General features: G+C 43.1%; 1 protein-coding gene across 3 annotated transcripts in view; it reads right to left on the minus strand.

The window, feature by feature from the left end:
- Positions 1–16,185, minus strand: part of MYO16 (myosin XVI) — a 662,110-nt gene that overhangs the window by 302,275 nt on the left and 343,650 nt on the right. For all 3 annotated transcript variants that reach the window (XM_059721092.1, XM_059721091.1, XM_059721093.1), the window contains one exon: positions 14,750–14,877. In XM_059721092.1, the coding sequence (XP_059577075.1) occupies positions 14,750–14,877 (128 nt within the window). The remainder of the gene's footprint in view (positions 1–14,749; positions 14,878–16,185) is intronic.

Raw genomic sequence — 16,185 nt, forward strand, 5'->3', positions numbered from 1 at the left:
GATAATAATAATGCAATACATGTTTTCCTTTTATTAGTTTATTAATCCAAGTAACTCAGGTAGATGAGGTGATGATACAGTAATAAAAGGCAGTCATAGCCTTATCACTACTAAAAGAAGAGATTCTTTTTATTTATTTTTTAAATATGAACGTGACCTATTATAATAGAAAGCCACTTGCCATTATGATTCTGGTTGTAAACAATTCATTTCATGCTTGCATTTTGATTTCATTTTTTAAATTGCCAAATTAGTAATCCCATAGACCATTAGCTAAATTGATTAGGATTGAGATGTCTAAATTGATTAGGATTGAGATGTCTAAATTGATTAGGATTGAGATGTCTATAAAGTATTCTATAGTTAGTCTTTTAGGATAATTCTAACACTTATCAGTACTTATTGCATTTCTCAGTCTGCGTGCCTTGAGGGGAGGAAGACAATAACTATAATAAAATAATAGTGTTAGACAATAAACTAGAATAGTAAGAGTAGAAACTGGTAGCTTTGCTGTCCAGGTATATAGTATACCACTATATTTCATTCAATATTTTTTCAAATGTATTTCATTCATTTGGGCTGGGTTTTGGTAGGATGGGAGGGTATCATTTTTATATGACATGACCACTGATGGCATGAAATTAACAGAAAAAATACACTGAATGACAAATAGAAAATAAGAAAAATGTTTTGAACAAGTACCCCAAAGCATCATTGTCTTCTAAGTAGTTAAACCAAGGGGCATGTGGCCAATGGCATGGTTGAAGACAGCATTTGATCTCACAATACCTATAACCAGAGTGGAGAAAAGTAAGAGGCATTTGTGCATGAGAAGAGAGACATACTAACATAAAATATAATGTACAGAGAGTTGATGAAGCACAGAGATATACGCCATATCCTCTCAGCAGCTGTAAAAAGGTCACCTCTTTTGCTAAGTGTAGAGAAACTGTGTTGAAAGAGAGAAGGTAGCTGAGCAGTGGGATTAGCAACAGAGGAACACCACGTTCAGGAGATGAAGTATATCAATTATATTTTGCAGATTAAGAATGTCACACTCAAAATCATAGAATCATAGAAACTTGGGGTTGGAAGGGACCTCTGACCCCTACTCAGAGCAGGACCATCCCCAACTATAGCATCCCAGTCAAGGCTTTGTCTACCCAGGTCTTAAAAACCTTCAAGGATGGAGATTCCTCAACTTCTCTGGGCAACCTGTTTCTGTGCTTTACTACCCTACTAGTGAGAAAGCTTTTCCTAATATTTAAGGTAAACTTCCCTTACTACAATTTGAGACTGTTGCTCCTTGTTCTGTCATCTGCCACCACAGAGAACAGTCTAGTTCCATCCTCTTTGGAACCGCTCTTCAGGTGGTTGAAGGCTGCTATTAATTCTGCCCTCAGTTTTCTCTTCTACAGACTAAATAAGGCCAGTTCCCTCAGCCTCTCCAGTATTCTATCTACCTTACAGCCCATTCAGTTCAACCCACACTTCCTTAGTTTGCTTCCGAGGATGTTGCGGGAGACTGTGGCAGGGCACTGCGGGTGCCTGCCACTTCAAGGGCCTGGAGCTGGCAGCTGCCAGGTGCCTGATGAGGGCAGCCATTTTGAATCTGGGGCTGCCCATATAAACAGGGCAGTTTTGCTGCTGGAGGCCAGGCAACAACATTGCCGGGCTGCAGGTATCATCTGGAGGTAAGGGAGAAGCTGTAGGGGATAGTCAGGAGGCTCCTGGTCCTGGACATGACCTAAAAATGCACCTTGCCGGGAGTGGCTGGCCTGGTGGGGCTCTCAGTGGAGCGGGAGCCCCCAGAAAATACCAGGCTAGTTACCCAGTGAAAGGTGGGTCAGGGTGCCTTAACCCCTAGCCCCCGCAACTCGATGGGTTACCCATTTTGTAGCATCTGGAAGATGGACCGCAGAGAGAGAGAGTAGGGCCATAGACTCACACCTGTCTGGACATCCTCTGACTGGTCAATGCTGGGGCCAGGACTGGAAGGGTCAAAGGGCAGGGGCCCACCATGAGGAACACCCAAGAGCTGAGGGACTGGGGTTCCAACTGGCCTGGAGGTGGGCCAGGGCTAGTAGCCAAAAGTCCAGGGGGTACTACACCTGTAAGGTGTCCCCTGTGGGGACTGAGGTGAGGCTGACTGGTCTGTAGATCCCTATATCCTCCTCCTTCCCCTTCGTAAAGATGGACTATATTTGCCCTTTTCAAGTTGTCCAGGACCTCTCTCAGTCGCCAAGAGTGTTCAAAGATAATGGCCAGTGACTCTGCAATCACACTGGCCAATGCCCTTAGCACCCTCAGGTGCATCGTATCTGGCCCCATGGACTTACACACATCCAGTTTTTCTAAATAGTCCCTAAACTTTTCTTTTCACCACTGTTGGCTGCTTACCTCCTCCCCTAACTGTGTTGCCTGGTACAGTAGTCTGGGAGCTGACCTTGACTGTGAAGACTGAACTGAAAAAGGCACTGAGTACTTCAGCCTTTTCTGCATCCTCTGTCACTAGGTTGCCCCTCCCATTCATTAAGAGACCTATACTTTCCCTGATCCTCCTCTTGTTGCTGACATACTTATATAGTAACCCTTCTTGTTACCCATCATGTATTTTGCTAGCTGCAACTCCAGTTGCACTTTGGCCTTCCTGATTTCACTCCTGAATGACCAAGCAATACTCTTACACTCCTCCCTAGTCCTTTGTTCAAGTTTCCACTTCTTAAAAGCTTCCTTCTTGTGTTTTAGCTCACTGAAGAGTTCCTTGATAAGCCAAGTTGGTCTTCTGCCATACTTGCTAGTATTCCTGCATATCAGGATGGGTCCTTCCTGCCCCCTCAGTTTCTGTAAAATACAACCAGCTCTCCTGGACTCCTTTCACCCTCAGAAAGGCCTCCTAGGGGATCCTGTCCATAAGCTGCCTGAAAGAGTCAAAGTCTTTTCTGAAGTCCAGGGTCTTTATTCTGCTACTGTCCTTCCCTCTTTTTCTCAGGATCCTGAACTTAATCATCTTGTGGTTACTGCTGCCCAAGCTGCTATCCACTACTACGTTCCCACCAATTCTTCCCTGTTTGTGAGCAGCAGGTCAAGAAGAGCACGAACCCTATTTGGCCTCCCCAACACCTGCACCAGGAAGTTGCCCCCAACACTCTCCAAAAACTTCCTTGAATGCCTGTGCACTGCTGTATTGCTCTCCCAGCAGATGTCAGGGTGACTGAAGTCTTCCACGAGAACCAGGACCTGAAATTGGGAAACTTCTGCTAGCTGTGTGAAGAAAACTTCATCCACCTCATCCTCCTGGTTTGGTGGTGTATAGCAGACCCCCACTGTGACATCACCCTTGTTGCTCTCCCCTCTGACCCTAACCTAGAGACTTCCTGTATCATACTGGAGCTCTGAGCAATTGTACAGTTCTTTTACATAAAGAGAAACTTCTACTCCTCTTCTCCCCTGCCTGTCCTTCCTGAATAGTTTATACCTATCCATGACAGAGCTCCAGTTACACAATCTATCCCACCAAGTTTCTGTTATTCCTCTCACATAGAAGTTTCTGTGACTGTGCAAGGACTTCCAATTCTTCCTCGTTTCCCAGGCTCTGTGCATTCATGTCCAGACACCTGAGGTAACTAGCCAATTGCCCTCCTTTCTCAGGAAGATTGAGCAGACATCCCATGTTGCCCACTCCTGCCTGTGCTTTGTCCAAGTAATCTGCTTCCCCACTTACCTCACGGCTTTGGTCTCCATCCATCTGTCTGTACTCCATTCTTATGCTTCCCCCCCCCCCCCCCCCAGCAAACCCAGTTTAAATCCTTCCTTCTGATTTTCAAACAATTCAAAAACTCATCATTAGAAGCAAACTCCATTGACCCTCAAACATCAAATGCCTCACACATGGTGAAAACCACCAATACAAAAACAGTCTGTACATCTCTACCACCATCACAATCAACACCATCAAACAAAACTACCAGGGTGTGGACACAAACTTTTGGAGTCCTTTCAGTTTCAAAAGAGAGCAGCTGGTATATTTTAATTGTTATGTGCGAGGTTAGCTGAGTACTATTCAAATGTAGTAAAACAGCTCCAATTTTAACCCTGGATGAAGAAGCACATTATTAATGGGCACCTTTAAACTCCTGAGGAAGATGACACTATTCTAAACTCACAGAGGTATTGGTGTAAATTGAAACCTCATTTGTTATTGTGTTTCATCTCCTATGATCCTAATGCTGAGGGGAAATAAAAATAATATGCAGCGAGTAGAAATTAGAATTTTCCTCTGATCCCAGCTGGGGACAGAGAGTAAAGCTTTGACTGTAAAATCTCCCTTGCCTCCTACACTTCAATGGTCCAGAGAATAGACGTATGTGACTTCATGGTCTTATAAATTACAGTACAGCCATTTTCCAACATATACAGTATTACTGAGTAAGTGGTTTCAGCCCCATCAGTATGGTACAAATATATAATATAGAGGTTTTTCACAATCCTGAAAAACTGCTTCTAAGCATGGGACTAGAGATAACAAGTGGATGCAGGGACAGGAGAAAGGAGGTAAAAATAAAGTGATTAAGAGCACATGTTATATGCAGTGATCATAGCTGCCTTTACTGTTGTTAAAATATATTAGCACTAATCTATACCTCTTTAGCTGTCAAAAGAAGTAGATTCTGCTTTTTCAGCTATAGCTTTCACAGCATTTTGGAGGCAGCCAGATCTAAAAGGAATGTGTTAGGCAGGTTCTGAGAACTTGATCAAATCCCCCAAGGTATGTAGGTGGAGAAACATCTCATTCTGCAATTCTGGCCAGATTTAGGTAACTCTACTGAGCCTTGTCAATGTGGAGGCACTTGTGGGCCTGCACAGAATTAGAATTTCAGGCACCTAAAACACTTTAAGGGCAAAACCAGCAGTGCTTCTGGAGTTCAAGAGTTTCCAGAGTTAGGTCTCAGTTAAACCGGATTTTTCAGGAATAGACCTTTGGGTTTCAGTTGCTCAATTCCACTGAAATCCCTATTTGGATTTGGTGCTTGGTCTTTATTATTACTTGGGTAAATATGGAAAGAAAAAAAAAAGGTCTATAAAATGGATAAGAATGGTACCATTAATAGTTATAGTGTATGCAGAATTCATTAGGTACGATATGTATCCAAGAGGAGAGTAACTAATGACTCATTAGTAACGGCCAGTAAACCCATGGGAAATGCCTTATTGCAATTAAGCTTTGGACAGCAAAAAAGTTGAAACTCAAGAACATTGTTAATAGAAAATAAACATTAACTTTACAAATTAAACAGGCTGACATGCTTGATGAGGATGATGAGAATTAACATGAAAGAGCATATTTTTGTGAGACCATTTCCAGATTCCCTTAGTCTCTTCTAAAACGTAATAGGTTGCTTGATGTATTGAAAACAAAATAATTTCTATGGGGTTTTATTATTATTATTATTATTACTATTACTACTACAACTGTACAAGAGAGTCAGACTTTGTAGAAGAAACTTAAAATGACAGCTAACTTAACGTCTTGTAAACCTAATATGCTGAGAAAGCAAAACATAAGTGCTAAATATTATTACATTTGGAAGCAGATATTTACTTTGTCTGTCTGTATATTAGTTATAGACCAAAATGGCAGCCTCTACACATTTCTTAGTAAAATTTATGCTAGTAAGACCTGTTAATAAACATAATTACTTTTATGAGCCATATTACAAAATTCTGCGCTATCACTATAAAGTAATGATTCTGGGATGTTGTGAGATCCTCTGAAATGTGTGCTGTGGTATGAGAAGATAAACAATGAGGAGAAAAGGAGATAAGTGCAGCTTCAGGCCTGTCCTTTGCCTTCACTGCCTGGCCTCTATGCAAGGAGGTAAGCATTGTAATAAATAAGTTAGTTTTTGAAATGGGGTGCCACTCAATTCACACAAGTTATGTAGGAGAGGTTTGCATCTAACAAAAGGTGCCTGGAGTCTAAGAAGGTTGAGAACCACTTTAATTATTTTCATACATAATTAAAAACTTGTCAAAACAAATAGACTAGCTCTTTTTCTTAATTATATTTTGTTTCACTTCCTTATTGCTCTTCTGATTATGAAGCGGTGATTACATATGGAAACCTGCATGGAATGCCATTAAGGCCCCATCTACACATTACACTTAAGATGTAATTATCTGGTTAATCATATCCTAAGTTGTAACACAGCCATACACTCAATTAATGGCATGAATACAAGGAATAAGCCCCCAGATTATTCCATGGAAATATGTACTAACTTTGTGGCTAGTTCATATCATGACATTAATTGAACATATGGCCAGGTACTCCCCTATGGCTGGGAGCCCCTTCAGCTGATGGGGCTCACATCATGCACGTCAGCAGCTGGGAGTCCCATTAGCTGATGGGACTCGCAGCTGCTGTAGAACATACGGCACTCCAATAGCTGAAAGGCCCATTAGCTGAGTGACTTGCAGCTGTGGTAGTGCATTGGGTAGTCCCCTGACTGTGAGCCCCATCAGCTGTGCTCCCAGCCATAGGAATTAGCTATTTACGGGTACAGGGGGAAACCAGGATTGTGATCCTAGGCTCATCCTGCTCTGGCAATGCAGCATGATTGAATCTAATCCTGGATCCCACTATCATGCCTCATGGCATGTATGTGTGGCATGGCAGGAGCCATAATTGTGTGGATTGTGCATCAGATCCTATCACACCTTTACCTAAGTGTCTGGAAGGGGCCTTCCAGGCATCAGTGTGGCTACACATGGGGATAAGCATCCGCCCAGATGCATCATTTTGCGAGAGAATATAATGGAACTCTCCAGTTAGTATGTAATAGCAAGATTCTACTAACATGGCAATAAAAGACAGACCAACGTATTCATTAAAACACCAATACAAACAGTGCCTTTCTGATTCTGAGATAACTACCTGAACCAATTCATTTGGGATAACTAGCCATTTATTATGTTCCTACAAGAAACAGAACTTTTTTCTGATCATAAATTATCCTCCAAGGAGAACCCACATACTCCACATTTTCTCACACTGCTGCTGTCATTATCTCTCTTGCTTAGGATTATATATTAGAGATGGGTTTTTTTGTTTTGTTTTTTTTACATTTGGTTTTTAAGTAGAGAATAAGGCCACCCTCATTCCAGGACATGGATGTAAAAAGACTTACAACTGACCCTTCTCCTTAAAGACATTAAAACAAAATCCAGACCACTAAGTTTTTTAAAAAACAAGAACTACTCAGTGGTATTGCATGATGATGTGATATGGAATGAAACTTAACACACTTCATGCACCTCTTCCTTCTGCTCCTTAGGAAAAAAATATGGGAAACTGCCCAAATCCCTGACCTCCTTCGAGGTCAGTCCACCACCTGAATCAGCAGCATCACAACCACACCACAACCCACTGGAAGAATAGCAAGGAAGATGCCATAGCATCTTTACAGGATGTAGTAGGAGGAAATAGAGAATCAGGTTCCTAGCACATGACCTTGGCAGTTTATTTACTGCTCTCTTTCCTCTGGAGGCTTTGTGTTGGGGGAGAGGGGTAGGATCTGCCCATATTCCAATCAGGGACAAACAGAGATGGATTAGAGGTGGATCCTCACACATTCTTTGGATCAAATGTATGAAACCAGGGGTCAGTTTTTTTCTGGGAACAATACATGATTCAGAATCATTTACAAATCCAACGGCAGAGAGATAGGGAGATGGGATTGGCTCTCCACTAAGCATCAATCAGACCTAATCACTCAACCCTCATTCTGGTAAAGTAAACTTTTTCTGCTGCTACATAATGTCAGTAGTCCACAGGCTACAGGCACCAACTTTTATTTTTGCTCGGGAGGGGGGTGTGGGGTCATGGAGTAAGACGATGGATATGTGAAAAATTTTATACATTTCAGTTGACAGCTTGAGGGGTCCAGGGCCCTCAGGCCCCCACATACTCAGCTCTTCTGTCTGAGGCTCAAGCCCATGCAAGAGCTGGCACTGATCAGAAAATGCAAACCCATTTCTGCAAAAACAGGTTCCAGAATTTTTTTCCAGCCCAAATCAGGCCAAGGGATCAAAAATGTAGTTTCCATGGAATGAGATTTCTAAAAAAATGCTATGTTGAGAAAGCCAAAATGGATTTTTTTTCAGTTGGCTGCCTGCTCAGCTGCCTGCCTAGAATACTCTTCTCATTACACTTTCTCCCTACAGACAGAGGCCTTCCAGGCAGTCTGCCAGAGTCTGAATGCTCCATCTGAGACCTCCTCAATTCCCCACCTCCAACCTGGCTGGTGGAGAGGCAACAAAACTGCAAAGCAAGCAAAGAGCTGGAGTGTTCAGCTTCCTCTAACCGAGTCACAGTGAAATTCAGTAGTGTAATTATAGGTGGGCAACTGGAGCACCAGCACCAGGTGCTGACCTTAAGGGGACCCCCTAGATTCCCTTCACCTGCTGCAGCACAACACACCCCTGCTTTATGCTCTCTCACTCTTGTGCTGCTTCCAGCAGTAGATGGAAACAGAAATTGGCAATAATGGTAAACATGCAAGTCACCTGTGGCTGCCCCAACCTTCCCTGCTTTCTTTCGCTGTCTTGCACACAGTTGTGCTTATTTTACATATCATAATGATTGAGTGAAAAAAGTAGGGGCCCATGAGTTTGCCTGTGTAAGGCCCACTATAGGGTTAATCCAGTCCTGCTTCCACCCTTATAGTACACCTGATGCTTCTCCAGCTGCCAAATTAATCAATTGCAGTGGTCAGTGGTGATGTGTATTGGCAGTGAGAGCAAGGGCCAGCAGCTGTAGTAACAGGCCACCAGTGTGAGCAGACCAGACTGGGATGCCAGGGGATTACTACCTAACTTGAGTCAGGAGGGGTTCTGGTACTGAATTTCGATAAACCAGTCTGTGGCAGGGCACTGTTGGTGCCTGCTACTTTAAGGGCTGGAGCAGGCAGCAGCCAGGTGCTTGAGCATGGTGGCCATTTTGAGACCTAGGATATATATACGGTGAAGCAGCGGTTTGCTGCTGGCAGCCATGAGAAAGACATCAGCTGGCAGAGCTGAGGCTCAGGAACAGCTTGAAGGTTTATAGGCTGGGGCTATGGGGATGGAGAAGGCTCCTGGTTCTGGGCGTGACCTAAAACTGCGCCCTGCTGGGGATGGGTGGTATGGTGGAGCTCCTGGTGGCATAAGAGCCCCCAGGAAATACCAGGCCAGTTAACACCCCGGTGAAAGGCAGTTTGGGGTAACTTAATAACCCCAGCTCCTACAACTGGGTGGGTAACCCAATAGCAGGGCCTGAGAAGGCGGATTCACGTAAGAGAGTGTGGGCTACTTGCTCAGAAGCCTGACTTGAGGCACCCTTGACTGGTCAATGCTGGGGCCAGGAAAGGTCAAAAGGGCCAGGGGCCCACCGCGAGGGATGCCCAGAGGTTCTGACTGACCTCAAAGGTGAGGCCAGGGCCTGTGTGACCAAAGGCACTGGGGGGGCCACACCCAAGAAGGGGAAGAGTGCAGGGAGCTTGGCAACCCAGAATGGGGGCGGAGTAAGCCGCCTGATTAGGAGGGATCTAGTTGGGGTCCAGACTGGAGGGTTATGGGGCCCAGTGTGGGGCCAGAGATGTTAAGAACTGAGATGTAATCTGCAAGGCATGGGCTGTGGCATAGGGAAGGTTCAGAGCCGTAGATAATGCCCCCTGGCATCGGAGAAAGAAATGGGCAACCTCCCACCTGGGTAATATCTTAATCACTTTCCATCAAAAAGTGTGGCAGGTGAGAGAGGTGGGTGGTTAGTCCAGAAACAGGTGGGCAGGACAACTTCTAACTGGCCCCAGGAAGGCCTCCCCACCATTATACAGTCTAACCTAAGTAACTTAAGTCTGATAATACATCCATCCAGGTCTATCTTAAACCAGGTTCCACCATTCTTAAACAGGTCTAAGTGCAATGAACCTGTGTACTGTTCTGGGTTGGTTTTGGTCACTTATACCGGTTTAATACCTGTACCTGGCCTAGGTGGATAGCTAAGGAACTAACATTTGCAGAGGATTTTCTATTTTCTAGATAAAACTATCAAAACCTTTCAGTCAAACAGATATTATCTCAGAAAAAAAACAGTTCTGCAAAAAGGGCAAAGGACCCTGCTTTTCCTGCACTGTTCCAAGGGCAGCGGTTAGAAAGTTATTCTGATTCCCAGTAAGCTAAAATTGCCACCCGGAATCAGGTGCAATTCTGAGGATTTAATCTTTAAATGTCATTCATCATTAAGAAAGGGAATACATTTGTCTCATATAACAGAATCAAGATTACTTTCACACAGAAGATAACTCTGAAATATCTCTTCAGGCCCTTCAGAGAATTCCTAGTTCCCTTCTGACATTTCAGTTATTACCAGAGGAAAAATAAAAGAGAATTTGACAAAGGAATGTAACTTTATCAGATTATCTAAACCTTACTTCTTTTACAGAAATAACAAATGCCTTCACTTCAGCATTAGCCCCAGGCTGAACTGTGGATCCAAAGATAATCCAACTAAAAAATGCCAGAAATGTTCATATTTGTCAATGGCCTTGCTATAAAACACACATACGTATCCCTAATTTCTAATGCCCTCAACAAAATATTCTATCATGTATACTACTAGAGAGAGGTAGGTTGGGCCTAAATACTCATCAAGACTATACTCCCTTGCTACCTCCTTATCTAAACACTATACTTCCTTCCTACCACCAACATCCACCTGCTCCCAATATTGGCTGTTTCTTCACACAGATCACTTAATGCATTAGTATATTAATTCAGAATTTATTTTGAAGTGTAAGTACTGACTGTTTCACATCACACACCCTTCTTGTTAGCCTCACAAAAATATTAATCAACCAGTTATATTCCCAGTGGATAACAAGGGAGACTGCGGTTTCCATTGAACAATTTGGAGAAAATGCTGACTGTATTGCCTTAGGAAATGTCTTATTTTTATCAAAAAGAATTATTTCAACTAAATAGAAGTCAGTATCAATGGAAGATAATGTAAGCACAGGACGATTATCTGCTATTGCTTAAATGTCACTGCTCAACATACAATTAAATAATATCTCCATTCAAATTAGGTTATACAAAAGGTTTGTGGTTTGTTTCAGTCAACTGTAGTCTGTTTTACCAGAAGAATATACCTTTATTTTAAAACCCACAGAGCATTTTTCAAAAAACAGTAACTGCTGAATGGACAAAACATCTACTTATGATATTCAGAGGATTTTAGACAATATATAGTGCTTCAAGTGCTCAGAGAAATTGTTATCCATATTAGGGCACTCTAATCAATCGTTACATTATTTATGTCTATCCAATTACTTCAAATATTATAATCATACAGCAGATACCCAGATCTGTCTACATAACTTGGGCACTTGTAGGGTCCATGATATCTAAACATCTCACAAGTAGATTTAGCTGAAAAAATCCAAGGCTTTTGGCTGGAGAATAATTTCAATTTTAGGTTTCCATTCAAATCAATCAAAAAATGTTCAACATTTTCTATAAAACAGGGTATCAGCTTTGCAAGTAATAAAGCAGTAAAATTTATGGGAAATGTAAGTTTTATTGAGCTGCTGCAGTAGATTTCCAGTATCCACTGCTCTAGGACAGAGCAGCCCTAGAAGCCCAGAACCCAGCACTTTCAATGTAATGAAGCATATCAGGCTTGGCAAACCATCATTTTCCAATGAAACATCTCATCAGCTTCACTCACAATGTTTAAGAAATGTCTCATCACCAGGGATCTGAGTTTTCTATTTGCTGCATAAAAATGCAGATTTTCTCCTAAAAAAAGAAAAAAAAGCATGATTTTTTTTTCTTTAAAGGAAAAAAATGTGGGAAACTGTGGGTTTCCCCTTGCATACTGGCAGAGTTCCAGCCTGCAAGGGGCTGGGTGGGGAGCAGGAGGAATGCGAACCTGTGTAGCACGTGTGGGGCAGCAGGGGGTGCCATGTGGATGTGCACACATGAACATGGCAGCCAGGCAGCATGATGGAGGGAAGCTCCCCACAAGGGAGTCTATGGGGAGGCATAGGCAATGTGTTGGGAAGAAATGGGGGGGCCATGTGTAACCCACCCCCAGATTTCTGTGTCCACAGTAGAGCATGGGGCTGCTGCCTGGCTGGAGGAGCATGGGCAGGAGCCAGCTCCACGGCCCAGCGGGCAGGACCCGACACAGGAGAACAGAGCAGGGTGACAAGACTTGTAGCTGCTGTCACTGCCACCACCACTGCCAACACCAGGACCCCCGTGCCAGCCATGCTGCCAGCAGTGTGAGGTGTAATGGACTGGGGGAAAGGAGGGGCAGGCTGCCCTCACACTTCCACCACCAGCCACTCATGCACTGGGCCATGGCTCTACCCTGGAGGGGAAGTCTGGTGGGGGCAGTACAGGCAGCCTGAGTGGAACAGCAGATGAGGTAGCATCTGGGCCATGGCAGCAGGGTAGAGCTGTGACTTGGTATGCAAGTGGCTGGTAGTGGGAGAAGGTGAAGACAGCACAGCCCCCTGGTCCGTTACTGATTATGCTGTTGGCAGCATGGTTGGTGCCATGGTCCTGGTGGCGGCAACAAGTCTTGCCACTCCGTTTTACCCTCTTGAGCCAGGTCCCACCCACTGGGCCATGGAGGGGGTTGAAGCCCCATACTCTTGTGTGGACACACAAATCTGGGGGCCACATGTTCCCTCAGCCCCCCTGACACTTTGCCAATGGCAGGGGCAGGCAATTACTGTGGGCGGAACACTACTTACTGAGTTTTGACAAGCTATGGAGGGCTGCATGGGTAGCCCCACCCCTTGACAGGTGTCCCATCCCTTGGTCATCTTGTGACCGGAAGTCCCACCCCCTGACCTTTACCACCTGAAGTCCCTCCCCTTGTCTCCGGAAGTACTCCTTTCAGCAAGGGGTTTTGCCATCTCAGAACCAGAAAAATACCAAATTATATTCTAAAAAGCAAACGTCTACAACATTCATTAATTCAATTTCTAAAATATTTTTGTTCTGATTTTACATGTATTTGTGTAGTGTACACAAAGGTGATTCCACAATAGCTTAAAATGAAGTCTTACTCTTGTATATCATGGGGGGTGCATATAGCTTTGTGGGGGGCCTGTGTGTGTGGAGGTATGTGGGGGGGAGGGTAGCTGGGATGTCTGAGGGAGTGTAGTGGTCCACATATATGGCAGTGCGAGGGGCTGTGGGTGCATGTTAATGGTTGGGGCGGGTGTGGGACTCACCCTATGAACACAGCCACACACAGAGGCCCTGCCTACACACACACACACACTGCCACTGCTTGCACTGCCCCTGCCTACAGATATACACACACAACCCCTGCTTACACACACACACACACACACACACACACACGTGCTGTCCCTGCCTGCATGTGCACACATACCAGTGTAGCCCTGTGCTCCCCAGTCTGACGATGCAGCCGGCAACCACATGGTCCTGGAGGATGGCTGAGGCAAGAAGAGAGTGCAATGGCTGGGGGTGGGGCAGAACTGGGCTGCTCAGTCCTGCTGAGGAATCCCCCTGGGTCCAACTGTCCCTGGCTCCTGTCAGCTTTGACAAGCAGCCAGGAGCAAATAAATGTTAATTTACTAATTTTTATAAGGGGCCCTGTGGCCTGGACAGAATGGCCTGGTAGGCCAGATCCTGCCCATAGGTCATATTTTGCCCACCCCGGCCTATGGCATCATTTATGTTTGGGCTACCCCCTGCCCCATACACCCCCAACCTGCCCCACACACCCCAACCTGCCCCCCACACCCTCTGCCCCACACACACATCCCCTTGTCCTGCACACACATCCCACACTGAGGGGCTTGGGCCTGAGGGTGGTTGGGAGTGAGGGGCACCAGCAGTGCAGGGGGTGTGGGAGACAGTGGGCTGTAGGTTAAGAGTAAAGGACACTGGCATATCAGGGCTGCTCAGTGCCACAAAGCAGGGGGGGGGGGGGGGCAGCTGCAGCTACTTGTATATATGGCAATAAAACATTATGTTCAACTGATACCACATATATATATGAGAGAGAGAGGTGTTCCATTTTAATAATGGAAAAATGCATATTTTGGGGTTTTTAATCAGAGAATTTGGGGTTTTTAAACAGAGAAAACCAGGATCCCTGATCATCACAATCTATCTGTGAAATAAATGAAGTATTATTATGTTAATTTTACAAATGAAGAGTTGAGTCGAAAACATTATCTTAGGGTTCAATAGTGAGTTTAGAAAAGTTCAGAAAATTCTAAATGTGTTCCTAAACCCAAAGCCTGAACCATGGGATTATCCTTTCTCTCTAGTTTATACTTTAGTTCAGATTCAGTTTAGATTCAATTCAGTTCTGATACAGCCTCTCTGAACCTTTCCAATAAGGCAGAATATAGATCTAATACATAACAAACAAACAACGGAAGCAAACCAAACAGTTGTATATATTGAGCTAGTTTAGCTACTAAAGATGAAGTTGGATGAAGCTGTTATTTCCCCACCATAACTTCTAAATCATAGATTTAATTCAATCTTCTTTTTTCTTCTGATGCTGTTTGCTGCAATGCATTGGACACAGAAAGAAAAGATAAGAAATCAACTGAAGGGGGGAAATAAAAAGGAAACCTTAACAGAAGAATCCCTGGGGACACATTTCAAATGCAAGAGTTATAAATCACTTAAACAAAAGATAGAATATTACCTCAAGATAAAGCATTGAGGACGTCGCTCCTGAAACACCATGTGGTATGCTCTTTCAGCACATGAAAATATATGTGGAGGAAGTGATGAACACAATTTGCCAGAGTTGCTTAGGTAAAGTTGTGTGACCTGAAAAATAATTGAATTTTAACATACAGAGAAAATTCTAAACCAAACTGCTTTGTGTGTTCAATAAATGTTTCTATCAGGTTGACTAGTCATTATAAACTGAACATTTGTGATTAACAAAGCACTTTTTAAAGAAAATAGAAGTTTTATGACAAATATTCTAGTGGAGGCACAACTTTAACTTTCAACACTTAATTATAACCGTGGTACATAATATTACAGATTGTTTTTAAGTTGACATATTAGGTTACATTTTTTATATTTGTAATGGATAATCCTTCTATGTACAGTTTTAAGTTTGAAAAAGCAAAAATATAACTATTCTTTGGATAATTAAAACAGAATCAATGAATTCCGGTCACAAGTTGATTAATTTGTTATATGACACAGCAGACACGAGTAATCTATTTACAGCATGAAAAAAAAATCTCTGTAATACACAGAATTAGTAGCATGCTCTGTACATGTTATTTACATGTTGGTAAAAATGTTATCCATTGTGAGCTTATGTTCTGAATGAATCTTGACATTTCAATTGTTTACTGCTTAGAATTGTGGCCTTCAGTGAAATAATCTGCTATTTCTGTGGTCCAGCTCATTTCATAGTTTCATAGTTGTTAGGGGCTGGAAGGGACCAAATAATGCTGAACCTAAGTCAAATGATTTAATTATTCAGTTACTGTCGATCTGTGGGCTGATGCAACATTGTGGTATACAACTACCAGTGTAAAAATCTCAGAGAGAGTTCTGATTTTCTACTCTGGTTTGAGAAACTTCAAGCATCCCTCAACTCTTGCCCTCCATACAGTCTCTTCACTATAGCAAAAATCCATACCTACCTGTCCTACTGTCTTCTCTCCTGCCTTATCCCCTCAGCCCCTTTTCTTTCCATTAAGGAAATCCATTAAACAATTATAGGACTAACATGGCAATTGCTGCCAGGTTTATCACTTTTTTGTAACATATGCCTGTCTTGTGTGTTTAGATTTTAAACTCTTTGCCACAGGGACAAACTATTATACTATTTTTGACTGGCGTAAGAAGGCTTCACTCCTTAGGCAAAAGTGAATATTTCCATAGCTACCATACTTTGCCAATGAATACTTCAATGTAGTACAAAACACTGATAACAGTCTTGCAAGAATTTATTTTTGTGTGTGCATGTATTCCCAGTGGCATTAAAGAAATGCTGCATATAAATAACAAACTGGGATTATATTCTGCCTCCAAAAGGGATTACTTATTTCCCAAATGACAGTGTTAGATCCTTAATAACTGGTAATGGGCATCTGTGTTCTGATATGATAT

This window comes from Alligator mississippiensis, chromosome 1 (assembly GCF_030867095.1).
Source record: "Alligator mississippiensis isolate rAllMis1 chromosome 1, rAllMis1, whole genome shotgun sequence".
Classification (NCBI taxonomy): Eukaryota; Metazoa; Chordata; order Crocodylia; family Alligatoridae; genus Alligator; species Alligator mississippiensis.